The 27882-nt window shown below is 38.1% G+C and overlaps 2 protein-coding genes across 4 annotated transcripts; one reads left to right on the top strand and one right to left on the bottom strand.

Annotated features, from left to right (window-relative positions):
* Positions 1–878: 878 nt before the first annotated feature.
* Positions 879–19263, bottom strand: OVA1 (methionyl-tRNA synthetase / methionine-tRNA ligase / MetRS (cpMetRS)). The gene is made up of 12 exons (XM_039127518.3): positions 18766–19263; positions 18174–18317; positions 17866–18015; positions 16687–16854; positions 15922–16046; positions 7106–7199; positions 5651–5749; positions 4245–4425; positions 3957–4072; positions 2853–3008; positions 1834–1962; positions 879–1472 (listed from the first exon to the last, which is right to left on the bottom strand). Exons 1-12 carry the CDS (start codon positions 19066–19068, stop codon positions 1308–1310), a joined length of 1830 nt encoding a protein of 609 aa, XP_038983446.2. The 5' UTR covers positions 19069–19263; the 3' UTR covers positions 879–1307.
* A 2164-nt stretch (positions 19264–21427) lies between these two features.
* On the top strand, positions 21428–27062 carry LOC103705232 (eukaryotic translation initiation factor 5A-2-like). 3 transcript variants are annotated; one of them, XM_008788867.4, is made up of 6 exons: positions 21428–21548; positions 21735–21883; positions 23118–23240; positions 23311–23367; positions 23483–23557; positions 26700–27062. In XM_008788867.4, exons 2-6 carry the CDS (start codon positions 21761–21763, stop codon positions 26799–26801), a joined length of 480 nt encoding a protein of 159 aa, XP_008787089.1. In that variant the 5' UTR covers positions 21428–21548; positions 21735–21760; the 3' UTR covers positions 26802–27062. The 3 variants fall into 3 exon arrangements, with proteins under 3 accessions (XP_008787089.1, XP_008787088.1, XP_008787090.1); XM_008788866.5 differs by having other exon boundaries at positions 21513–21641; XM_008788868.5 differs by having other exon boundaries at positions 21522–21627; positions 26700–26951.
* Positions 27063–27882: the final 820 nt, after the last annotated feature.

Here is a 27882-nt window from a genome sequence, read left to right on the forward strand (position 1 = left end):
GTCCTTTTTTTATAGTTAGGCCATAGGTTTATCCATAATGATTATTATAATAATAATTTTAAAAAAATAAAAATGGCCAAATCTTCTCTATGCAAACATGGTGCTTGCTGAATGGTTATACCTGAATTGAGTCTCACTCAGCAGTCACTTTACTCTCATGCATTGTACCCATCCCTGACTGCAATTTAGAATCATGCACCTGAACAAATAGTAAAGTGTGGGAAGGTAGCACTATTCAACAACATAAACAAGAGATTTCTCCATGGAGAGAAATGATCCGAGAGGGGAACAACCAAGGGTGAAGCAAGTTATAACCAAGTAGCAATTCAAGATACTGTGCAGCTATCCGCCGCCAAACAGGATTACAGTAATTCAGGAAAGATGGTAGCTACCTGCTGCAAGAACGAGCTTTTCATCGAACCAAGATCTTATTCATCTTGGTTGAAGCTCATTTCCTAGTCAAAATGAGATCAAATGTGTAGGTAGCTGACACGAGCCCGAGCATGAACAGATCATTATGGTAAGATGCTGCATGTAAGGGGAGAAACTCATGTTGATATAACAAGATTTTTTGAGGACCATGTTCATCATGAAACTTTGATCATGGGAGTCTGACAATTCGGAACATTGGAGGGCTGTGCTTATGTGGGTTGCAAATCCAGAAGGTAGCAAGCACATCAAACGCAGAGGTAACTTAGGTAAGACACAAAAACAAAAAAAAGATTGAACATTATGGCTGTCCTCCTATTTGGACACAATGCATGGTTCTTAATGCATGCAGGCTAAATTAGCTAATATAAGGGCAGAGGCATCACCACAAATAATAAAACAGCTAAGCTCGGAGGGATCAGGGATCGAGCATTTGGAAACCATTCTGGTAGGTGTGAGTATGCTTTTATATTTCATGGCAAAGCAACTAACATGGGGAAGTTCAGACATTTGTTTGTATTCTTGGAACACAAGGATTACCATACATTAAATAAACCACAAACACTTGTAAAAATAAATGAAGAGGGTTCTCCTGTTTCCTCCAAGTTCAACAGGTTTTTAACTGCATTATGAGATGCTGAAAATTGTGGAAATAGAACTTGGGAAACAATTTTGCACATTATCACCACCAAGTTCTATAAAAGATCACTAGGAGTTGGAGGCAACCGTCACATAATTAGCTACAGAGCTCGACACAAGGCCTCGGGACTGCTCAACCTGTGGCAATCGCATTCAAGCAAACCCTGTCAATCATGTGCCTTCTCCGCATCGAAAACCAAAAGCCTCCCAGGTATAGCAGAAAGTGCCGAATATTGCTGTTAAGCCTGTACAAGCCCTTGACTACGCAAAGTTTTCTTCTTATCCTTGACCACCTTCTGAACCACTTCATCTTCTCCTTCCTTTCTACTTTCAATCCTTGCAAACACTGGCTTAGGATCTGCCATTATCTGACCTGCTTTCATCCCTCCCCATTTGGTATCACTCTATATGATGAAGACAAAAAGACAATCATAAATGTAAATATCGGTGGAAATTTGTAAAAATAATAAAATTGGCTACTATGAACTAGGCACATCCAGGACCAAAATCCTAAAGTTTGATGCAAGGATGTGCCAGCATCATGCATGCAGATGCACACAAGATAAATATTGACTCTCTAATCTATATATTATTATTACTATCACTATTTCCTATAAGATGATCAAACACAGCATAGCACCACACTAAATAGCAAAGCTTATGGATCTAAGAAACGTTCCATGAAGTTGTGCATTCCTTCATGCAGAAGGCTGCTCAGTAGTATACATTACGTGAGAAAGAAGATGCATAAAGAGTTGAAAGTACCCAGGTCACTGCTTCAAACTGATCCTTTGAAAACCCAAGTTGCATATATATCCTCAAAGATAGTCTTGGAGTGATTGGAAACAAAGCAATTGCTATAATCCTCATTGCCTCCAATATAATTACAAGGTCCTGCATATAAATGAACAATGAAATGATTAGCAACTGTAACCCTGCATTTCCCACCAATCTTTAACATCCAAGACCACAAATTCGTTGATCTTGCCATAAAAGATGTTCATAGCCAAGGTTGTCAGATAGAAGTGTGAAATAGATAGCAAAGTGAACTTGCGAAAAGATTCGCCAGACAATGCTAATAATTCTCATATTAATTAAAAACATTAATAGATTATTAAAAAAAGCCACTGCATCTGTTCACTGAGTTAAGGTGATGTTCTTTTGGTATCCAAAATCATTTTTTTTTATTTTTTTTAAATTTCGTGATATTTAAGTGAAGTCGCCAAACGATTTGCCGACTTCACTTGAAAATCGCAAAATTTTTTAGCGGCCGGATCCATGTTTCAAACAAAACAGGGACCCATTCACGGCCTCCTGCCTGGGCGCCGGCCCTCCACCAACCTCATTCTCTCTCCCTCCCTCTCTCCCCTTCTCTCTCTTTTCCTCTCTCTCGTTCACTCTCTCCCCTGCCTCCTCTGTTGTGTCGGTACAGGCTCGGCACGACACGACGCGGACCCATGCCAACTCGTGCCGCCGGGCAACCGGTACGGTGCCCAGTACCGGTACAACAAATCTTGCTTATAATGTTTTAAATAAAACTTACTTTTGTTATCTAATGAAGATGGAGTAATATTCAGAAGACACTAGGCCAATTATGAAATTTTTTTGGCCCTGATAAATAATTTTTTCCACAATTCTTTGATTTGCATTTGAGAAAATTCACTGTGTGTAAGATTAACACTATAGCAAAGAAAGAACTAGAAATAGCAAAGAAAAAACTAGAAAAAGCTCAAAAATGATCGAACAAACAATCAAACTAAGATGTAGTCGATTTCAAAGATTACCTTTGCAGCCATTTCAGAACTAGCACCCCCTTGCTTAAAACCAGACCATGGAGCACGTTCATCCATATATGAATTACCAGCAGTACCAATATCTAACACAGATTCGCAAGCAGATGATAAAGAGAGATTCTCATAATGGTATCGCACCTTCTCCACCTACACAAACAGGCCATCACTAAGAGAAGGTATTACATATAGCTCAGATATTTATTCTAACATTCTATTTTTTTTCAGTAATAACTTTTCATGCTAATAAGCTTTCTGTGTTATAGTAGACAAATGTTTTACAAAAGTAATCCTTGATGACAAGATATGCTCATGTATCATGGTATGCAAATGAAAGGAAATTTTGGTATGTTTCAGCATGGACAACACTTGGTCAGAAAAAGAACTTTTAAGAAGCGCCCATCAGTGGACATGCATCTGGCCAAGCTGTGGAAGCCAAAGAAGAAAACTATGCAGTATTAGGTCAGGAACCAAGACAAAACAGGACACTAAAAGAAATGAATTACTAGGACAGGAAAAGGAAAAGAAAAACAGAATAGCATTCTAGCTGCAGGCATCCTCCCCCTACTCAATATGCATGCACATACAAACACGAACTGAGGCCTAATTCTGTACAAGTTCCCACCAAAAAATTCTCATATGAAGTCCTCCACAAGGTATCAGCCACCAGGTAAAAACCACTTCTCCATCAAATCACTTGGCAAAATATAATGACAGTCTTATGCATTGTCTAAATGCAGCCATGGGCACATGTCATAATGTGGTAGAAAAGAAGATAAAAAACCCTTGCATAGGTCCATGAATATCACTCAAAACTCTTTTTTGCCTTTACTGGTTTTCTTGTCTAGGTCATTCACCATAAGACATGTATAAGCAGCTCTTTTGGTGTTAATGAGGTTCACTGAGGATTACCTCTCTGAAAATTTAAAACTACAAGGACTCCATATTAAAGCGTGTGTTCGAGATAACAAAGAAAAACTAATTAAAAGATTCAACTATGTAGCCCATGCTGATGACATCATTAAGGAGTGGACTCCAAATGACAAAAGATAAATTCAAAAGAGATGAGGCCTTCAAGAATATATTACTAATCCTTACCAACTTCTCTACAGTATCTTTGAATGGATTTCCTTCTGCTGCAATGCCAGAATCAAAAGCCAATATGGACTGGCAGTTCTTCTTCAAAAGTCCAAGGGTGCGGTTGAGAAGGTTTCCTGTGTAGAGAATATAAACTGAGAATATAAAAGTCCAAGCAACCCAAATAAAATGGGAATCTAAACAGGCATATAAACTGAGTAGAGAATTACTCTAATGTTACCACATGCCACCAGAAAAAGGATAGTAAATATTCCAATCAACATGACTTCAGCATCCAAGTAGACATACCAATTGTATTCGCAAGATGTGCATTGACTATATTTATGAAACGGTCCTCTGAATAGTCCCCATCATTCCCAAATTCCACTTCTCGCAAGAAAAAGTACCTGACAGCATCAGCTCCAAATCTACCCACCAGATCCTTTGGTTCAAGAGTATTGCCCAATGATTTCCCCATCTTCATACCATCCTAAAATTTTCAAAATAAAAAGTAGTGCTGCATGAAGTGAAAATAAATATATGAGATAGATTATCAGGTTTCATGGTATCTTTAAAGAGCTTATGCACATACATTACGAAGAAGAAGATGTATTGCACGGAAACCATGTAATGAAGTCTGAACACATGAGAAGTGATTGACAAATAATTTCAGTTTGAAACTGAATAAGACCAAAGCTTGATTTTCAAAAACAATAATCCAAATAAAATACTTGTACAACCATAATTAAACATTAACCTGGAAACCAATTGTATTATGTGGAATATAAATGCGCAAGAACACTAAGTTTTTATGAATAATAAAGCGGCAGGAAGATTGTAAACTACATGAGATAGCTTTTGTGTTTGAGATCATGGGCTCGTACACATTGTTTCAAATGTAAGCATTCTCAGGTCTTCATTCTTCAAGCCGGAGAGGTTTCCTGACCAATCTCAACTATTATTGTAACTTTAGATCTCAAAAATTGTATGTACAGCAACTCAAAATATAATGTTTTCTATGAAATGATAATCACATGCTCCAATTGCAATATTTTAATTTCCTCCACAGTACAACTAATGTCCTAACTGATCTATCCCAATCACTGAGTCAAACTTAAGTAGAACTCGAGAAATCCCATCAATCAGCTACCGCAAAAGGCATATGGATTGTGGTTTAAACGATTTGGTAGCACGGTGATGGAGAAACTGTCCAAGTATCAGGTGAAAAGGACACATCTCTAGGTCATGGTTGAGTAGACATTTCTGAAAGCGAAAGATACGATTGTCTAGATGCAGTTAGCACATATTGGGAACAAAAAGAAATTAATTATAGAAACTAGACAACACAAGCAATCACAAACTTGCTGAAAGTCAATCAAGAGGGATAGTGAATTCAAGTATAGATCATGGACCAATTGCAAATACTGAACAAAATTAGGATGGGAAAGTTCAGGAGATTTCTGACAGATGCAATCTGGAGAATACATAGGTCATTGATAGAAAACATCCACTAAAGTCATAAGTAGATGAGCTGGTGCAGAAAGAGAAATTTCAAAAGTTTTGCTGAAGATAATATCAGAAATTGTACATGACTAACATTTTGTTTGAGAAAATTATGACATTGCAGTCACTTAATATTTGAATTTTAACAAAAATTGGGATGCTCTATGGTTTACGAAACTCTAATAAAAGTCAACAAGATGGATCATCCATACCTTCGTCAAAAATCCATGACCAAAGACCATGCTTGGAAGACTTAATCCCGCTGACATTAACATTGCTGGCCAATAAACTGCATGAAATCGCAAGATGTCCTGGAGATATAAAACAGGAAACAAAAAATGAGAGCCTCCTCTTCATCCATTGAAAATAAGAAATATATGAACTTAAAGTTCTGGAACCAGGAATTGAACGAAAGTACCATACAAAGTGAAAAGCAAGGTAATCTGATAAGCTTATTAATTGATAAAAGGAGACTGTGAATAAATGGAACTGAACATCAAAAGTTAAATACTTTTTAGCAGAAAACAGTGGATTTGTTTCTATCTGGTGTGAGACATAGTGCATAAAACACACAAGTGCAGATGTATGAACACCTTTTATATAAATCTTCCAGATGTCGTAGAATATTATTCCCGCCAGACTTGAACCTAACGAAAATAACAAAGAAAGATTCAGAGAATTTTGCCCTCTTTTCGACGAAGTAAATAAATCTGCTCACGAATCGGCTATTTGAAAGAATAAGCTGTTTTCGGAATAACCGCTCTTATGTTGCTTTTGGCGGATCGCTTACTACTAGGTTGGATCGGATGTCAACCTGTGGAGGCACCATTTGTGACTATTGGACAAATTCCTTCTTTCTTTTTAAACTCTAGAAAACCAAAAGATCTCAAACGATAACATTTAAAACCTAAATGCCATTTAATACTAGAGAATTGTTTTCATAATTAACAGAGGCTTCTTAGCAACTTTCTTTCAAGAGGAAAATGAGAGAATTTGTTAGGGTATCACAAACAGAAGGGAGAAAAAGAGTATAGCAAGTAACTGACCAATACCATGGTACTAAAGGTCACAAAGAGATATGAAACAAAAAAAACGACATAAGGATGAAAGCAACAAGGTGATGGCTGCACAAGTAAGGTGTGAAAAATTAATAATCAAGTTAAGGAAAATTTGACAGCTTCTAGAAATACAACTCGTGTTGACTTATGACGCTGTTAGACAGCAAATATGATTTAAGGAAAAAAGATAAAGATAATATAGCATATAGCTCATTCTCTGTAATAATTATACTTTCAATCTTTTAAAAGAACTTGGACATTTTACTACAACCCAGGCTTTTTAAGTCTTGTGATATCCATGCATCACAAGATCACACCTAAAAAGTAAATAATAGGCATTTGAATGGAGAACTATAAGACAATCCATAACTACGGCTTTAAGTGTGAATCAGCTTTTATTTTTTCAAAAGACTGCTAGCTACAAATTAGCATCCCAATGTGATGCACCCAGAATAGACTGCACACGTACGCACAAGAATGGAATAGTATGAAAGGCCAGCACATTGAATGTGTATGCACTACACTATCCTTCTATAAATTATACAGATTTATAGAACCAAAAATGCTTTTCAAAAATAGAATAGGGACGAAGATAGATATATAGTATACCTTTCCTATTAAGTGTAATGAAGCAGGCCAACCAGAACTAACAGCTTGTTGTAAACCTGGTTTCTCTCCATCCTCTAATAATGCTGAAATATACCTGCATAAAGGTAGGACATCTTCGTGTATTTAATGAATATTACAAAATTAAGAAATCAAAACAATAAGTAATAGGAAACAATGGGAGATAACTTGGTGAATAAAGACTATGCAGTGCTCTGATAAGCAAGAGCATTCGGTTTTGTATTGAAAGGGCAAAAGAGAAGACAAAGAAGAAGGATCGAGGAAGTCGTGAAAAAGGGTAAAGTACTTGATTATTAAGGATTATTGTAATAACCCCAAAATATTTTTTTTATATAAAAAAGGATAGAATAGTCCTTTAAAATTGATATGAGGGGTAAAATTGGAAGGAATGAAAAGATAATGACATAGTTGTAGATGCGTTGAAGTGGTAAGGGTAAAATTGGAAAGGAATCAAAAGTTAATGGCATAACCGTAGATATGTTGAAGTGTTAGGGGCAAAATGGGAATTTAATAATATTAAAAAAAAGGGTGAATAGTATCTTGATGTGATTTAATTGGAGAGTTTGAGCTGGCTTTTGGAATGAAACCGAGAGAAAGAGGGAGGGGGTTCTCAGGCGTGAAACAGAGAGGAAAGAAAGAAAGAAAAAGAGAAGAAGAAGAAGAAGAAAGAAGAAGAGGAAGGGGATTCGAGGAGGAAAGGGATCCCGGTTGCACTTCCAGCTGAAGGGAAAAGTGTAGATCTCTTTCTCCTCTACGCAAGGACCTCGATTTCCAAAAAGAAAAAGGTAAATATCCATTCCTATCTAGTCTTTTGATGACATTAGGCTATACAAAGGGTGGATATAGTCTAGAGGGGTCGGATAAGGGTTGTAGAGGCGGTTAAAAGAGGAAGAATCGGATTTTGACAAATTTTTCCGGCACTACGGAAAAACTGTGTCGAAGTCCCAACTTCGGCGAATTATTTAGGGGGTCAAACGACCTTCGATAGCAATGCATGTTACCTCTTTGGAATTCCCTATGAGTGTAGAATGTTAGGTAAAAATTTCATCAAATCTGGAGTTTGGAAAGTGGATCAAACCCGGGATGAAGTAACCGGCTGTCGGTCCGGGTTACTGTTCATCCGGGTGGAAAATAAGGGATTTCATGCTATAATAGAGTATTAAGCCTAGATCAAGCTAAAAGGGACCTTGTACTCATGCAAGGGAATCCCTAGTATACATAAATGATGAGTTAATTAATTAAAAAGGAAAAGAAGAAATAAAAGAAAAGATTTAGGGAACAGGGGAGTTGAATCAATTAAAGTTTCCTATGTTATAATTGGCACGTAGATTATAGCCCTTGATACAAGACTAAATGTATTGTAAATGCATGTCACAGTTGGGCAAGAAGCTAGGGAACAAGAGAAAAAAGTCCCCTGCTGCCTACTGTAAAATTCTAGAGGTGTATCGAGGCCGTGCCGGATTGACAGGTGAGTGGGAGTCATGTACTTTGCACTATGAGCATCCTTAATTCATTTTCATGAATGTCGCCAAGTGTGAATTGATTCCACTTGAGCATATTGATTGATATTGTAGTAGATTCCTCTATAATCTTGATTCTCCATGCTTGATTATTCTGTACATGCATTTGAGGGAACATTGAGAGGAATTACGAGGGGTTGATGAGTAATCAAATTGATTCCGAATTGTGAAATGATTTCTTTTGTAAATTGATTTCATTTCCTCTATTTTAAAGACTTGTGAGTCGTAGCTTGATTATACTCTTTTATGAGTAATTAAATTGGTTCCAAATTGTGAAATAACTTCTTTTGTAAATTGATTTCATTTCCTCCATTTCAAAGATTTGTAGAGCCTTCTTAGTGGTATATTGAGTTGTATTGCACTTCCTTGACCCTCACTCCTAACCCTGATGTTAGTTTATGATTGGGTCATGATCGAGTGAGTGGTAGTCTTGATCATACTCCTTTTTAGTAGAGTATTGGGAGGGTGCATTATGGCATTTATGCATGGCTTGGCAGTATCTGCAGGACACCTATAGTCGATGGGGTTGAACATCGGCCTTTGTGCACATAGTAGCCTTCTGGGTGGGCGGAGCCCAGTCCCTTCCTAGGGGGGACACGGCCCTAGGCGTAGGATCGGCCGGTCCTACGACTTATATTCTGCTTGCCGCCGGGCATAGTAAGACCCCGCGAGGTGCAGTATGGCTTTCCGCGGATGTAGAATTCCCGCGAGGTGCCGTTTAGTATGTAGATGTGAGATGGATTTCTATTCTGGATACTGGCCAGCATTTATATGATCAGTGTGGTGTCTTATCCTGCATATGCATGTGACAGTAGGGAGTTGTTGCTGGTTCGCCTGGGGCGTAAAACCCACCTCCCGATAGCTGTCTAGCATTTACATTATCGATATGGTGTCTTATCCTGCATATGCATGTGACAGTAGGGAGTTGTTGCTGCATATGCATGTGACAGCTGTCTAGTGATGATTTACATATTGGTGTGGTGTCATATTCGATATAAGCATATGGCAGTAGGGAGTTGTTGCTGGTTCGCCTGGGGCGTAAAACCCACCTCCCGATAGCTGTCTTGTTGATGATTCAGCCTATTGACACCTGATTTATATGATTCAGTACTATGACCTGTTGAGCATATTCATGAGTAGCATATATGTTTACTTGATTATTCCATATATGCTTCAGATGAGTTGATATTGATTGTGGTGGTATTGATGACTTACTCCATATTTTCTATGTTGAGATCATGTTCATCTTGTTATTGATCTTGAGATTTCACATCGAGCCATGATTATATTCTGTCTCATGTGCATAGTACTCTCTACTCCACTCACTGAGTATTTATATACTCACTCCCCAGTTTGGTGTTTTTGATTGCAGGGCAGGTATTGTATAGAGAAGAGCAGGATTAGTGGTTGCCTGCTAGCTGTGCCGCTCCATAGTATAGTATAGTATAATGTAAATAGAGGTTTATACCTTTTGGTGTATTATAAACCTTCTATTGTATATAGTGCATAGTTACAGTCATAGATCCTGTTGTGGATATGGGTTTGACCATGGATGGAATGGGAACCAGATTTTTATACAGATGAGTTATATGCCTGAGATAATGTATTGATATATATTGTCCAGGTTCATTATGTGACGGATTATGTGATTGCTGCTCTGACAGGTAGTGTGTTGTATGTATTGAGATAATCCTGACAGGTCACTATAGGAAAAGTGATCATTTTGTGCATGTATCATGCCAAATTTTTCAAGATCTATTGATGATTGATAGGTAGTAGGGTTCTACGCGGTGGCTGGTGGCCTTATGCCTACCCGCACCCTAGGACCGTCGCGGCGGCCCGCCGGGAACGGGGCGGGGGTCGTGACAAAGCTTGGTATCAGAGCAAAGGTTAAATAAGAGTCCTGTCAGAGCAATAGGATGAGTCAGGATTAAGTATAGGATTATACTATGGAGCATAGGATTTTTCTGTATGTTATTTTATGAGTCATTTACAACTCAGTAAAATATATCATGACTCAGTGTGTAACGACCATCCTCTCTTTTTGACTTTTTTAGAGAGATATAAAGAATACCTCCAAGGAGAGGACCTGCTCGTCCTGAAAGGAGGATGGAGCCAGATATAGCATTGGATGCGGGTTCTGCACATGTCGAGCCCCAAAGAGAAAAATCTCCTCCTGCTGATAGACGGAGGGTTAATGATCAAGGAGAGGTAGGAAGTAGAGATGCATTGATGGAACGGTTACTGGCGGAGAATCAGGCTCTGAGAGAGCAGATTGCTCGGGGGAAATCTCCTGCCCCGTCAGTAGTATCCATCCCACCTCCTGTACGTGTGCCAAGAAGTTTGGCTAGGCGAGCTCTAGATGATGAGGGGATTACTGTACAGGAATTTCTGAGGCTCAGAACCCCAGAGTTTAAGGGGGAAGAAGGTGAAGATCCTCAGAGATTTCTGGAGGAGACTGAAAAGATGATACGGAGACTGCCCTGTTCTGATGCAAGAGCTATAGAACTCGTAGGGCTTACAATGAAGGAAGATGCCTGGGGCTGGTACCAGAGGCACGTGAAGGACAGGTTGTACAATAGGAATCCTCCAACCTGGGAAGAGTTCAGGCAAGCAGTGATGGATGAGTTTTTGTCTCCGGCTGAGAGGCAGAATCGGGCTCTTCAGTTTGAGAGGCTGAAGCAGATGCCCGGAATGAGCGTATCTGAGTACGCTCGTGAGTTCACTAGATTGGGGAAGTATGCTCCTTACATCATCCCCACTGAAGCTGCCAGGATAGAAAGATTCAGGCGGGGTCTGATTTCCCCGCTTTATAATGCAGTACTGGCAGTAGAGGTCCCCACCTTGTCTAGGCTGATTGATAAAGCAAAACAGTGGGAGAACAGAGGAAATATGTATGGTAAAGGTCCAATGGCACCGGCACAATGTTGAAGAATGCACTTGGGAGTCGGAGCAGAATATGAAAAGCAGATACACTCACCCCTTTGAGTAATCAGGTAATTTACTCTTTTAAATTCGAGGACGAATTTTATATAAAGGGGGGAGGATGTAATAACCCCAAAATATTTTTTTTATATAAAAAAGGATAGAATAGTCCTTTAAAATTGATATGAGGGGTAAAATTGGAAGGAATGAAAAGATAATGACATAGTTGTAGATGCGTTGAAGTGGTAAGGGTAAAATTGGAAAGGAATCAAAAGTTAATGGCATAACCGTAGATATGTTGAAGTGTTAGGGGCAAAATGGGAATTTAATAATATTAAAAAAAAAGGGTGAATAGTATCTTGATGTGATTTAATTGGAGAGTTTGAGCTGGCTTTTGGAATGAAACCGAGAGAAAGAGGGAGGGGGTTCTCAGGCGTGAAACAGAGAGGAAAGAAAGAAAGAAAAAGAGAAGAAGAAGAAGAAGAAAGAAGAAGAGGAAGGGGATTCGAGGAGGAAAGGGATCCCGGTTGCACTTCCAGCTGAAGGGAAAAGTGTAGATCTCTTTCTCCTCTACGCAAGGACCTCGATTTCCAAAAAGAAAAAGGTAAATATCCATTCCTATCTAGTCTTTTGATGACATTAGGCTATACAAAGGGTGGATATAGTCTAGAGGGGTCGGATAAGGGTTGTAGAGGCGGTTAAAAGAGGAAGAATCGGATTTTGACAAATTTTTCCGGCACTACGGAAAAACTGTGTCGAAGTCCCAACTTCGGCGAATTATTTAGGGGGTCAAACGACCTTCGATAGCAATGCATGTTACCTCTTTGGAATTCCCTATGAGTGTAGAATGTTAGGTAAAAATTTCATCAAATCTGGAGTTTGGAAAGTGGATCAAACCCGGGATGAAGTAACCGGCTGTCGGTCCGGGTTACTGTTCATCCGGGTGGAAAATAAGGGATTTCATGCTATAATAGAGTATTAAGCCTAGATCAAGCTAAAAGGGACCTTGTACTCATGCAAGGGAATCCCTAGTATACATAAATGATGAGTTAATTAATTAAAAAGGAAAAGAAGAAATAAAAGAAAAGATTTAGGGAACAGGGGAGTTGAATCAATTAAAGTTTCCTATGTTATAATTGGCACGTAGATTATAGCCCTTGATACAAGACTAAATGTATTGTAAATGCATGTCACAGTTGGGCAAGAAGCTAGGGAACAAGAGGAAAAAGTCCCCTGCTGCCTACTGTAAAATTCTAGAGGTGTATCGAGGCCGTGCCGGATTGACAGGTGAGTGGGAGTCATGTACTTTGCACTATGAGCATCCTTAATTCATTTTCATGAATGTCGCCAAGTGTGAATTGATTCCACTTGAGCATATTGATTGATATTGTAGTAGATTCCTCTATAATCTTGATTCTCCATGCTTGATTATTCTGTACATGCATTTGAGGGAACATTGAGAGGAATTACGAGGGGTTGATGAGTAATCAAATTGATTCCGAATTGTGAAATGATTTCTTTTGTAAATTGATTTCATTTCCTCTATTTTAAAGACTTGTGAGTCGTAGCTTGATTATACTCTTTTATGAGTAATTAAATTGGTTCCAAATTGTGAAATAACTTCTTTTGTAAATTGATTTCATTTCCTCCATTTCAAAGATTTGTAGAGCCTTCTTAGTGGTATATTGAGTTGTATTGCACTTCCTTGACCCTCACTCCTAACCCTGATGTTAGTTTATGATTGGGTCATGATCGAGTGAGTGGTAGTCTTGATCATACTCCTTTTTAGTAGAGTATTGGGAGGGTGCATTATGGCATTTATGCATGGCTTGGCAGTATCTGCAGGACACCTATAGTCGATGGGGTTGAACATCGGCCTTTGTGCACATAGTAGCCTTCTGGGTGGGCGGAGCCCAGTCCCTTCCTAGGGGGGGACACGGCCCTAGGCGTAGGATCGGCCGGTCCTACGACTTATATTCTGCTTGCCGCCGGGCATAGTAAGACCCCGCGAGGTGCAGTATGGCTTTCCGCGGATGTAGAATTCCCGCGAGGTGCCGTTTAGTATGTAGATGTGAGATGGATTTCTGTTCTGGATACTGGCCAGCATTTATATGATCAGTGTGGTGTCTTATCCTGCATATGCATGTGACAGTAGGGAGTTGTTGCTGGTTCGCCTGGGGCGTAAAACCCACCTCCCGATAGCTGTCTAGCATTTACATTATCGATATGGTGTCTTATCCTGCATATGCATGTGACAGTAGGGAGTTGTTGCTGCATATGCATGTGACAGCTGTCTAGTGATGATTTACATATTGGTGCGGTGTCATATTCGATATAAGCATATGGCAGTAGGGAGTTGTTGCTGGTTCGCCTGGGGCGTAAAACCCACCTCCCGATAGCTGTCTTGTTGATGATTCAGCCTATTGACACCTGATTTATATGATTCAGTACTATGACCTGTTGAGCATATTCATGAGTAGCATATATGTTTACTTGATTATTCCATATATGCTTCAGATGAGTTGATATTGATTGTGGTGGTATTGATGACTTACTCCATATTTTCTATGTTGAGATCATGTTCATCTTGTTATTGATCTTGAGATTTCACATCGAGCCATGATTATATTCTGTCTCATGTGCATAGTACTCTCTACTCCACTCACTGAGTATTTATATACTCACTCCCCAGTTTGGTGTTTTTGATTGCAGGGCAGGTATTGTATAGAGAAGAGCAGGATTAGTGGTTGCCTGCTAGCTGTGCCGCTCCATAGTATAGTATAGTATAATGTAAATAGAGGTTTATACCTTTTGGTGTATTATAAACCTTCTATTGTATATAGTGCATAGTTACAGTCATAGATCCTGTTGTGGATATGGGTTTGACCATGGATGGAATGGGAACCAGATTTTTATACAGATGAGTTATATGCCTGAGATAATGTATTGATATATATTGTCCAGGTTCATTATGTGACGGATTATGTGATTGCTGCTCTGACAGGTAGTGTGTTGTATGTATTGAGATAATCCTGACAGGTCACTATAGGAAAAGTGATCATTTTGTGCATGTATCATGCCAAATTTTTCAAGATCTATTGATGATTGATAGGTAGTAGGGTTCTACGCGGTGGCTGGTGGCCTTATGCCTACCCGCACCCTAGGACCGTCGCGGCGACCCGCCGGGAACGGGGCGGGGGTCGTGACAATTATATAGCTTTAGATAGGAGATAAATAGTGAAGAAGGATTTACAAAGAAATCTCAAAACGTCAGGCTAATAGGTTATGGTTATGGTAGACAATAACATTGAGCACTGCATATATTCTGAATAAAAGTTTTAGCTTAGCAGGTGAAATGGAATTCACAACCCCAAGGTTGCAATACAGATGAGAAGCTCAAATTCAGAAGGTTATACTGAGTGAACCATAAATCCAGTTTTCAAAATTCAAATAGCATAGCTAAGAAATTTTGAAAACTTTTGGAAGAAAGGGAGGGGGGAACAAAACAACATTTTAAGACCTTTAAAAAAATGCATACCTTAATTACAGTGGGACCATAAGAAACTACATTCTAAAAAGACAATTAGGGGTATGTTTGGATGTAATAGAAAACCATGATATCCCGTATTTTCTGACATTACTAATTATGGTTTTGTAATGTGGTGTATTTGGTTGTTTGATGAAATCTCAAAAAGGTCTTAAAATTGAAAAAAAAAAAGCGAAAAGCTTTGAGAATTTTTTGACTTCATATTTTGCTCTCCTTATGCCCAATTTTTCCCATTTTCCAACTTTCCCTTTTTAACAGATAACACCTCCTTCAAAAAAGGAACTTATAAACATTCAAAATTACAAATTGATGAAGAAAACAGAGTCGTGAATTTTAAATCTAAAACCTATGAATGTAGCCTTAGCAAATTAGTGCCCAACTATCAGAATTTCTCATTCAACATAAAAATTGACCAAAAGACCAAAAAATACAACAGAAAAACATCATATACTGACATTTGAAAACATTAAGAACTTTTTGGAAGTTGTATTTTGGGATCAAAAATAGATGTTCATGTCTAATTTTCCAGGCATTCAGCCCACTGGGATAAAACAACATGGAGAGAAATATGCAAAAATCATTTGAGAGACAACTCCTCAAACAAAAATGTAAATGGTCGAAACCAGGCACAATGCACCATGAAGCCCTTATGTGCTCAGATTTGGCTAGGCTTTTACCGCTATTTTGTGAAATGATGAACTGGAACATCTTGAGACTATGGAGATATAGATTGTTTATTATGATAGATACGTGCATACATGCAGACTACCAAATTAAGCAAGAGATAAGTGGAAGGATGATTTTACCCCAATAAAGCATCAAACCAGACATAAACAGTTTGTCTACTGTCATTTGGCACAGTTATGCCCCAGTCCACAGACGAGCGGGATATAGAGAAATCTCTCAGCCCACTCTTAATCCAGCTTTGCACCTAAAACAATATTTCAGTCAGAAAATGCAATCATAAACTAAAAGGCAGTGATAATGACACATAAACCCCTGGCTTATTGCATACTTCAATCAGCCCATATGAAAGATTATAGACTTTTGAATGATTGAATACGAATCTTTATTCAAGGAGAGGTCTTGGAGACCTTAAGTTTCAATAATGCAAACAACTTGCAAGATAATTGTGGGAGTAGATAAAGATAAGAACATCTTTCTATGATGAGATTGTTGGTTTTATTATTTAATTTTGGTAACTATATAGTTACAAGAAAATTGCTATGGAAATGTCATAGAGTCACGAAATAGCTTTCATACAAGTCTGAACCTAAATAGCTGAACATTAAAAAATTAGATTTAGAATTAGAATTAGAATTTAACTGAGCTTTGAGATTTAAGAAATCCAGAAGCCATCATTCGTGTACTGTAAACTTATGCATTTAGTGCTCCTAATGTAATAAGAAGCCAGTTACCCCAAAGACTAAAGTACTGTATGCATTAAAAATTTGAAATCAAAACTCACAATTTTATTCAAAAATTATAACCATCTTCAAAACAAAAATCCACTCAAGGCTAAAACCATAAATTTAACCAATCCAAGGATTAGGTACCTATTAACACCTCACCTCATTCAAGCGAAATGGAGGTTTCACAAAATCTGGATTCTGCAATAAAAACTCTTCCAGCCTTCGCTGATACTTCGATAGAGAAAAAAAGTAGTTATCCTCCTTTCGTCGTACACAAGGCTTTAAGTGCATGGGGCAGCAATTGTTTTCAAGCAATTCTTTCTCATCCTGCATATATTACCCAAAGGGATGATTAAAGACATATTGGTAAAAATGTTTGAGATCAAAAAGTATTCAAAGGAGAATAGAATGACAAAGCATAATAGAAATGGGTTTATGGAGCTAGTAGAAGTACTTTCAGACAAGAGAAAAATAATGAGCATATGCATTTTTTTTTTACTTTAAACATTTTTCCTCTTGAAATTATACAGAATATGCAGAAGAAATCTTAGACAAATTATCTCCGCTCATACAGGCTCTGAGCCAAGCTTTTATCAAGCCAACCTGGGCTCTACCTTATATTTTCAAATGGCTCAAGTTCAGGCTTGGATCATTTATGAGCCAAACTTTAGAAGTTGTTTGAGATCAGCTTGTTTCCTAGCTGAGTCGAGTTCAAATGAGCTACGTTGAGTTGAGACCATGCTGCTTGTGAGCAGCTCGGTTTGTTTGCAGCCCTAATCTTCAGTCCTTAGACATTCTACTAGAAAACCCTGCTGTTGCATACCTGCTACCTATTTAGGTTTCAGTTTTCTGTTCAATAGCAAGAATCACAATGTTTGAGCAGGTCCCATTGTCCAGGGATAGGTTAAAGTTTTATTTAATGCATCATTGTCTTTCCAGAAAAGCATTTTGTTTAGTGCATCATTGTCTTTATAGAAAAACTATGGTGCATGCAGACATGCACACACATGTACACATAAATATATGTGAGTTAGACTACATGTTATTTAATTACTGATTAGTACACTTAATAGTGTTGCCTTTGGTCATCTTCATCTTGCAGAAGTTCAAAGTCATGAACTGATGTGTCTCTTGCTAAACCTCCACAAGCCTTCCCATGCTTGCTAATTGAACCGTCCAGGTCATAAAGGTAAAAGTAGGTTCCCGGAACATAGAGCCGGCCAAAGACAGCCTTCCAGCCACATACCCATAAGGCCTCTTGTCAATCACAATGGTGGTGAAGAAGAACAAGAACAAGAAGAAAATTTTATGCACTGGGACGAAGATATGAAGTTTTACCTTGTACTCTTCGCAGTTCACACAGTAGAGCCCCTCATAGTCAGCTCGGTATATATCGCCATTATTGAGCACTCTAGAATAGAACTCCTTCACAACAGCTTCATGCCTTGAATCAGTAGTTCGAATGAATTTGTCATATGCTATGTCTAGCTGCCATCAATGAGCAAAAATGGAAGGTAATGCTTATTCTGCTCGTACTATAAGCAATAAATTCTCAGCATGAATTCCATCAGTTCAACCGATAACTTAAAAATACTAAAAATATAAAGCCCTGGTAATCCAAACAGTTAAAAGAGAGGGAAACATACTTCTTTCCACAGCATCCGGAAAGCATGCGAAACAGTATCGCAGTGCTCGCTAGGACTCTTGCCACTAGTCTCTGCAGCTGAAGCAATTTTCTCTCCATGCTCATCCGTCCCTGTGATGAATATAACCTTCTTCTCTTGCAGCCTCTGGGGCAAAAAGAATAGCATTGGAAAAGCTCAAAAAAGGGGGGTGATAGAAATGCAATTAACCACGCTAGCTTGAAATTGTGGAAAGAGAAAAACAAATCTTTTCTGCCGTTTTAAGCTGTGATTTAACCACGCCAGCTTTCTTTTGTAAAGAATATGAATTGCGTAAGAGAATAAAAACACCATTATTAACTCTAATTAGAAATTGCTCCAGCTTTATGAGAAGATTGACCACTAGCAAGAGCATTTGAGAGCAATTGATATCCCAAATCAGCCAAGATCAAATTTTTTCTTCCTTTAGCAACAACAAGATACCACCTTTGTCTGATTTGGACCACAAGTTAATCGAAAATGAACAAAGGCATTGCATACTTCATCGAACTAAAAGAAGATGTACCCAAAACTGAATCCTACGAATTTCGATCCAACAAAGAACTGGGGAGAAAACCTGAAACCGGGCGATGGCATCGGCGGCGATGGTGGTATAGGCGCTGCCCATGTGGGGAGGAGCGTTCACGTAGTAAAGAGGGGTAGTGATGACGAAAGGCTCCACCTTTGGGGGTTTCTTCAGCTCCTCCGCCTCGGTCCGGAGGTGGCTCCGGCAGCGAGTGGACGACGGGATGGGCGCCGCAGGGCATCGGCGGAGGAGGGGCAGCGAAGCCGTGAAGCCGTTGCTCCGGCCGCCGATGGAAGAGAGCGGAGCGACGGCGTAAAGGCCGTTCTGAGAGGAGAGCAAAGCTCGTCCGGCCATGGAGAGATCCCTCGCTCGGTCGCTCCCGCGCACTGGCTATCAAGATCTCCGGTGGACCAACCAGAAGCCCTACCGCTAATGGCGGCCTAGAAGGGGATGGGATAACGCTCCGGAAGCCCGTCACATTGGGTTGCCTGAGTCCAGGGACTTCACTTTTGCTGGGCTCAACCCCAATTGGAGATTTTATAAAATCTCAGCTTTGGCCTAATGAGTAATACTTTTTATATTTTCTATATAATTATATTTTTACTCATGCAAGGTTGTAAAATTGTATACTAATTACTAGAATGGATGGATATTCCAGACCTCAACCAAATAACTATTAATGCAACAAAAATATTGGAATATTCATCTGATCTTAAAATTTTAAATTAGTCTGACTTAATCTGATTAATATAACTCAATATAACCTAATCTGACAATAATCCGGCTCAATTTGAATGTCTCTTGAGGTTAGACTCGATTTGGTTGGGTTAGAGATATCCCAACCTAAGATTGAGTAGGCTAGGGTTGGAAAGGAGAGATACAAAGATTGGATTTAGTTAGGTTCTAACCTTGAACCTATTCGATTTGTAGCTATTTCCTAAGGAAACATAGCTTCATGGAATCTTTCTTTCACCCTTTTAAGTTCCCCTATTTAGTGTAGCACCATGATGTGCTTGTTAATTTTATAGGAGATAGTGATGGTGGTAGCAATCGCAATAATGGTAATATTAATAGTAGAAGTAATAATATAGATCAGAGAGATCAATGCTCGACTTTAAAGCAAGGTGTTTTTTATGTTTTGTGTCTTAATGCGATGCTCTTGGCACATTTTTGCATCAAATGTTGAGATTTTGCTCATGGATGTGCATAGTTAGGACTTAGGAGCACCTAATTTTATTAATTTCACAAATTTTCGTCGGTATTTGTATTTATGATTATCTTTTATTACATCATGCAGAGTGATACCAAATGGGGATGAATGAAAGCAGGTCAAGCAATATGATATCCTAAGCTATTCTTTGCAAATAGACTTGTCAATTGGCCGGAGTGAAGATTTGTATGTGAAGAGGTAGAAAGTTCTGGTTTTTGGGTTAGAAAAGGTTTAGAGGGACACCTACCTATGCCAATGTGGTTTCATTGGAGAGTGGTGGTGAAAGATTTATATGGGACAGAGAGAGGACATGGAATGCTACTCTCATTAACCAACTCTTGGGCGAAGAATTGGAAAGCAAAATAAGATGTTTGCCGTACCAACTTTTGACACTCCATATAAGCTTGGGAGGGGGTTTAAAGGTCAAAATGGAATTTTTTTATGATCTCTTAGTTTGCTCAAAAATAACTTTTTCCATCCTTGAGCTTGCTCAAGAATAACTTTAATTATAGCAGAATTGATAAAAGTGTCATAGTAGAGCAGGCTTTGTCGTTAGAAGCCCCAATTGCTTCCTTTTGGTGGCAAGTGATGTGTATTTGTATTGCGATATTGTTCCACTAGCAGAGTCATGGCGGCTTGGAAAGGATTTTGTCAAGTAATTAAGGTGCTTCGAATGTCAAATATCCATTTGAAAGGTGACTCTACATTTGCTTCTCAATGATATTTTAGATTTTTGTCTAACTTTGTCGTCTGGGCCAGTTTTTATAGAGAATCTAATAGTGCATTTATACATAGTCTCCTCTATTGAAAATTTAGGGGGGGGGGGGGGTTCTTTATCACCTTTACATTATTTTTGGCATTAATCATTTGCAGGCCCCTATGGATGTATATATTAGTACCAAATGATGTATCGGACCAAGCTCAGGAGAATTATTAGAATCAAAGAAAACAAACAAAAATGACTTTCTTGCCTTGTTGATAATTTATACTTCTATTGTGTTTTGCAGAGTAAATTTATAAAAGATCAAAACCCCATAAAATCAATGGAAATATAACGTATACACAATTTATTATAAAATGAAAATTTTTGACTTCAATTTACAATGGCATCAATGATAACATGTTTCATATGAGCATATATTTTAGAGAAAGATGAAAAAAGTTAACCTCGTTATGCATCGATGAACGCTATCTGCTATCGAATTTCTTCTTCTCTTTGATGGATAGGTTTATGATAGCTACAAGTCTGCCCAAATTTTTTTTTTAATTTCTTTTTAATTTTTTAATATAATTATGCTAAAATGGTACACGTATCCTGCTTATAAAAATTTTTTAAAAAAGGGCATCGAATCGTGGTCCCACTGATTGCGCAGCCGCCGACGCCCGGGCTCCAACTCCCAAACGCGACGCGATGCTCACCGAGTTCCAACCGTCCACGTGTCTGTCCCGAGCCGATGGCTGGAGACGGCCGGACGCGACGCGACATTAAGGGCGAGTTAATTGAAACCCTAGGCCTCGGCGGAATCCGAATCTTCTCCATTTTAAGGTCTCGGATATTTAAGGCCGTTCCCGCGAGCCGTCGCCATCTCCCTCGCCGTCACCGCCTCCACCTCTCTCTCGGAAGGTTACCAAACCCTAACCCTCGCCTTAATTATTTTCTCCTCTCTCTTCTTTCTTTTCCTTTCCTTCAATTTCTAGATCTGGTGGGATCAGCTAGGTTTTCCTCGATCAATCGATACTGGTTTCTTGGTGTTTCTCGATGATTTATTGATTCTGATCTCGTTTTTTTTTTCGATCTTGATCTTTGTAGCGTAGTAGAGTTTGATATCGGGAGCCATGTCGGACGAGGAGCACCACTTCGAGTCGAAAGCTGATGCGGGAGCGTCGAGGACCTTTCCACAGCAGGCTGGAACTATCCGCAAGAACGGGTATTTAGTGATCAAGGGGAGACCCTGCAAGGTTCGTGCGGATTCGTTGTGAACTCTTCCATTTTTGCGATCTCTGTTCATTTTTCTCTTCGGTTCAGTAGGTCTGGCAGGGATTCTGATTGTTTTGATGGTTTGTGAAGTGAATTTCTGTCGAACTTTCGTTCATTTCTGTGATGTTTTTTTTTTAATCTGATTGACGGTTTGTACTATAATCTTCGCGTGCTTTCTCTCTCTAGATTTCTTATGGATTAATGGTTTGGCTTGATCTGTGACAAGGTTTTTCTCGTGAGATTTGTCATTGATGTTTAGGGGTTACGGTGGCTCTATGTTGTTGCAGCATGTGTGGATTTTATTTTTCCTTAACACCCGTCTGTAGCTATTGATGCCCATGCTGATGGTATTCTGAATTTTGTACTTGCTATGTTCATTTTGTGGGGTGTACATTTGTATATTCGTGGAGAACACTGGAATATGTAGTATGGAATTAAAAAACAATTTGATCTAGCTAGGGTTCATGTTTTTGGAAATTCAGAGAAGTGACTTCCTTTTGATAAGGAGATTTCGGATATATTATCTGAGATTGATTTATTTAGGTGTTTTGATCATCTAGCTTTGCATGTTTTGTCTTCTTCGCTGTCTGTTTTTTTTAGGGGCTTTTTTTTTTATTTCTGTTGGCTATGAGGGTGCTGCTTTTGGATTTGTGCTTATATGTCTTTTGCACAAATTGATCTTTTAGAGTTCTAATTGACCTTCTCATGAAAAGAAAATCTTCATAAATATCAATATTATAATGCTGTATTCTGTGGATTTTTATTACTTTCGTTTCCCATGAATTACTGTGAGAGCGTCTTCATACGGTACTTCTGTTTGAGAGTCAGTAATAGGTAACATGGAGCATCATAACCACTCTCTTGTATATTAGTCAATCTTGGTCATCCATATAGTGACTACTGAACTTTAAAAACATATTTGTCTCTTACCCAATCCCGTTTTGCGATTGCTTTATTGCCTCCCCCTCTTTTCCCCTACCTTTTTTCCTTTGAGCATGGTATCTGTTCTGTTTAGATGTTACTGGGTCATACAGTGTAATCTTGATTTACCATTCAACAAATGTCTGTTGGATTACTATGTTCAATGATATATGTCTCGAAGGTGAACATACATGGTTTTTTTTGTTATATAATTTCTCCCCATTGTCTAAAGCATTTTCCCTCTTTTCATCTAGCTGTGTCATGGATTGAATTGTTCTGTGTTTGCTGCAATAGGTTGTGGAGGTCTCAACCTCTAAGACTGGGAAGCATGGCCATGCCAAATGTCACTTTGTTGCAATAGACATCTTCAACGGAAAGAAGCTGGAAGATATTGTGCCCTCGTCTCACAACTGTGACGTAAGCAAATCCTTTAACTACTATGATATTCCATTTAAGGTTTCCATATTCATTTCCTTTTTGTTTGCAGGTTCCTCATGTTACTCGTACTGACTATCAGCTCATTGATATCTCTGAGGATGGATTTGTATGTTCTGATCTATTTGACTATGCAGTGTCTGGACAATCCAATATATTTATGTTGCAGTGGCTTGACTCTTGATAGTGTAATATATTCATGTTTAGTTCTTTACCCTTGTTAGGTGAGTCTGCTGACGGACAATGGTAGCACCAAGGATGATTTGAGGCTCCCAACTGATGAGTCCCTTCTGACGCAGGTTAGTTTTATTCATTCATTTTCATGCTTGTTTCAAGGTGTTTTTGAGCAAGTTTCTAAGTCATATTGATGAATTCTTCAAGACTTTTCCAATGATTATCAGTAATTGCTATCTTGTGTAACTACATTGCAATATATTATCTTAAATGCTAGCGTGAACTTGCTATTAGTGGAATCTTTGTGCATTTTCCTTGTTGGATTAGTTTTTCACTTTTCTGTTTTATCACTTAGCAAAAAATATAATGATTGGTCAAAATGAGAACATTAGCTGCTTTTTCTTTCCTTTTTTGCCCTTTTTTTTGCATTATCATTGCAGTTGTGCTCTTATGACTACCCTTGCCTGCACGAGATTGTAGACTTCAAATCTTGCATCGTCATTTTTAACTGCAGTATTTATTATGGATAGGGAGGAAGAATAAATCTCCTCTTGTTTAAATGATACTCTACTAATTTGCATGGTCAAACTCCTGGACTATATGGATTACTACAGGAGTTTGCATTCCAAATGTGCTTGCAAATTGAATATGCCAGCATATGCTGAAAAAATGAGTGTGTTAATCACATCCAAAATTTTTTATTTAGATTAAAAGATTTTAAGTAATTGTACCTTCTAAAAACAAATATTTTAGCTAATGACAAAAGTTATTCTTTTTGTTAGTAAATTAAAGGTTTCTTCAATTCTTTGTACACCTTGCTGTGTTTGGTGCTAACACTGTGACATTTATTGTTGAGAGCGACTGTTAAGCTAATTCTCCAAGGATCTCACAGAAGATCCAAAGTTGACTATTTTCTTCTAAAGAGAGACAGATCTGCATAATGAGCCAAGCAAGGCTTACACTGCGGCAAAAGATCTTGGTCAAAATCATGAAAACATTCAGTTGGACAATAATGAAGTAGAAATATTTTGATTGGATTAACATCCATAAGAGGTATTAGCTTATTTTGACTAACTTCTTGATGAATTTATTTAGATGTGATAATTCCCTCGATGTGCAAGGCAGTGGCTTATAGTATGTATATTTTAGAAAAATTATTACTTTTAGATAGAGAATTCCAGCATTCCTAGAAATGTTGTAAAAGGGCAAGGTTATCTAGGTACTCGAGTCAATTTGATATGGTTAATAGTTGCTTACGATATAATAAAGTCAACTAGAACAATGAAAAAATGATTTAATTTTTCCAAGTTGGATTTAATGTGCCTTCTGACGGGATGCTGCTCACTAGCTGCTTAGACCATCTTCCAGAAATTTGATTGTTTGAATATTTTTTCCCTTATTTCATTTGTAACGTTGTATACTTTCATTTTTATTTTTTAAGGTTCGAAATTGGATAAAATAAATAATTTAGCCATCCTAGGAGTTCTCTTTGCATCTATCTAGCTAATCCTGTTGTGATTGCTGAGAACTTTTATGAGCTTAGTGAGGTACATATTCTGATGCAACATGACAGTGATGAAAGTACATGATGAGTGCATGGTGTGCATGGAGATTTTGTTTGATTAGATTCAAGGGATGTGTTGCTGTCCATTTTTGTATATTTGTTCTTTTTTAAAAAATTCTGGTAAAAAAGGTAAGATCATATACTAGTGAAGATAATGCTACTCATCCAATCTTACTAGCTCCTTGTTATGCTCAATTTTCATGATATGATGTTTATGATGAAAGATACATGCTCATTCCACTTGTATGGCATTGTATTATCAGAATGAAAATCTAGAATTGTAGATTTCCATATAAATGAAGAAAAGATCTCTTATTATTAATATGAGCCAAAAACGTTTGCTAGCACCTAATCTAGTCTTTTGGAGACTTGATGCTTATGGACCTTGTTTTATGGGCTGTTGATAAGTGGTTGTCAATTACATCCGTCTAGGATGTATTTGATCATTATCATGCAAAGCATCCTCATAAGGTCTGCTGGATCACATTTAACTAACTTTTGACTTTGGTTAAGGCGAAGTATCAAAATAAGCTTTGTGATTAGCATGCATGCAACAATATCATTATAGCAGATTATCCAGGTGGAAACTTATTTTACTTGTTTCCTTCTTTGACTTGATGCTTCGATGTCCCACATAAAAGAGGGTGGGGTGGTTCATGTTTGAGATATCAATTTCTGCACTTCAAGACGACTGAGTCAAGGTCTAACAGCTATAGTTTCTAATTTTGTTAGAAGTCAAATGAGGTTCTGTAATCTTCGTAGTATTTTACTTTTTTGTGTTTTATGCATTTTGTGGAGTTATTATTTGTATTAGTTTTAAATATCTTTTAGTTGAATTATTTATGTACTTCACATCTATGTTAGTTGTATCAGAAGTTTAGGTTCACCAGGTTTCTCCATTGACAGGAATGCATGTCTAGAGTGAAGAACTTAATTTGATAAAACTTGATGTTTCTAACTTGGTCATGTAAATGCAGCCTTTTCACTAAACAAAGTAAAATGACGTCAAAATTAGCAAATTAAATATGTATGTTTTTTGTCGTTATTGTTTCCTTTTAATTGGTCATGACAATGAATGTCCATAGGAGCAGCTATTTTCTTGAACATCCACTTGCTTTTGTGAGTTTCTGTGGTTTGTGTTTGGCAAAATTGGAAATTCTCCATCAAATCATAACCCCCCATCCCCCCCCCCCAAAAAAAAAGAAAAAAACCAAAAAACCTGCTCCTCCTGAAGCTTATACTCTTTCTCAATACATCCAATACTCCCAGCCTGCTTGCATCACATAGACTCAGCCGATCAACCCACATGCTGCGGCTTCTCTTTCTTCTCTCTATCTCTCGCCATATTGCCCCATCGATGCTTATTGGATAGGTAACTGTTTGTAACATTGGAAGAAATGCAGTGATTTAACACTAACCTACCAGTCTGTAATTGAGGTTTGTTGGCTGATGCTCTGCTGTCGTATTGATCTTAAGATCAATACCGTTGTAGTCTCGGCTGAAGAGAGAGGAATCATTAACAATGTTTCTTTAAAAGCTAATGTTTCTTAGAAGCTGCTGCTTTTGTGTTCTACCCTCGTCTTTTTTCTTTTTGAGCATTTAGGGTGGCATTCCCTTTTCTTTTTTCTTTTTTTTTTGATTATAAAGCAATTTGGCATTTGTATTTTTGAATTTTGTAACCTTTATGTCTTTATGAAATTCAGATTAAGGATGGGTTTGCAGAAGGGAAGGATCTGGTGGTGTCTGTGATGTCTTCAATGGGTGAGGAACAGATTTGTTCCTTGAAAGATATTGGCCCAAAATAGACGCTCGAGCCATTTGAGACTTTTGAGAAAATCTGTAGTAGCTGAGAACGAAGGGCTGGGATATTTGCCCAAGCTTTAAAACTTAAATTTAAAATTCTAATTATATTCATTATTTCTCTACTGTTATAAATATTTGCTTAACGTTGTTCATTTTGGTGTTGATAATTGCTTTATAGGCTAGGTTATGTGGTCGGTGCCTGTGTTGATTTCAAACTCATGTATTTTGAATACCCTCTCTCAATTATTATAACAATTTAGCTACGCATCAGTACCTTGTTGATTCATGTTGTTTTTTTTTAAATTTGTGGTCGTCCCCAAACTTGATCTAATGCCATGTCAAGGTCATAACGGGCTTTTATAGAATGTTGCCAAGTGTCCTTCCAACCACAATGCTTCTAGCAATTTCTTGCGTCATTCAATTTTGTCCCTGCTGATGAGTAATTGGATGTTGTTTTGTCTATGGTATTTTTGTGTGAGTACAAGGATGGGCATTCTATGATGTTAAAGGCCATTGTGAAATTAGCATTTGTGCATCTTAAGGATCTTCCCTAAAATGGGTCATTAGCACTAGAAAATCCAATGGTTCTTGGTTTTTCTTCAGCCCCAGAGGGGGTCATTGTTCTGATGAACCTTGGGTCTTGAGATTAATGCAGGAAGAGGGGGTCATTGTGCTGACGAACCTTGGGTGCTGAGATTAATGCAGGAAGGAGTAGCCCTGCTCTAGCAAAGAGTTAAGGAAGTTCATAAACTTTTTGCTGTATCTGGTTTCTGATTCATGGCTACAAGAATTGGATGGTTGTAGATGGACTTAGAGTTCTTGGATCAGAATTTTTAAAATTTCACCACAATTAAAATTTCACCTCGTGGAATGTTATTGACTGGGATGCAAAATAAGTTCCCATTGATAATCTCCCCTTGATTATTATTTAATTTAGGTTGAAATATGGACAAGCTTAGTGTTAAGGAACATGTAGGTGGGCTTTGGGAGGCCTCTGCGCATATATGCAAGTTTTCTACAAGGTTTCAAGATTTTCCCTCACGAGCACTTATGCAGCCACTACTCTCAATTGGTATGATTTTG

The sequence above is a fragment of the Phoenix dactylifera genome, chromosome 7 (genome assembly GCF_051530095.1).
Source record: "Phoenix dactylifera cultivar Ajwa chromosome 7, Ajwa_hap1_PhDact_Kaust_v1.1, whole genome shotgun sequence".
NCBI lineage: Eukaryota > Viridiplantae > Streptophyta > Magnoliopsida > Arecales > Arecaceae > Phoenix > Phoenix dactylifera.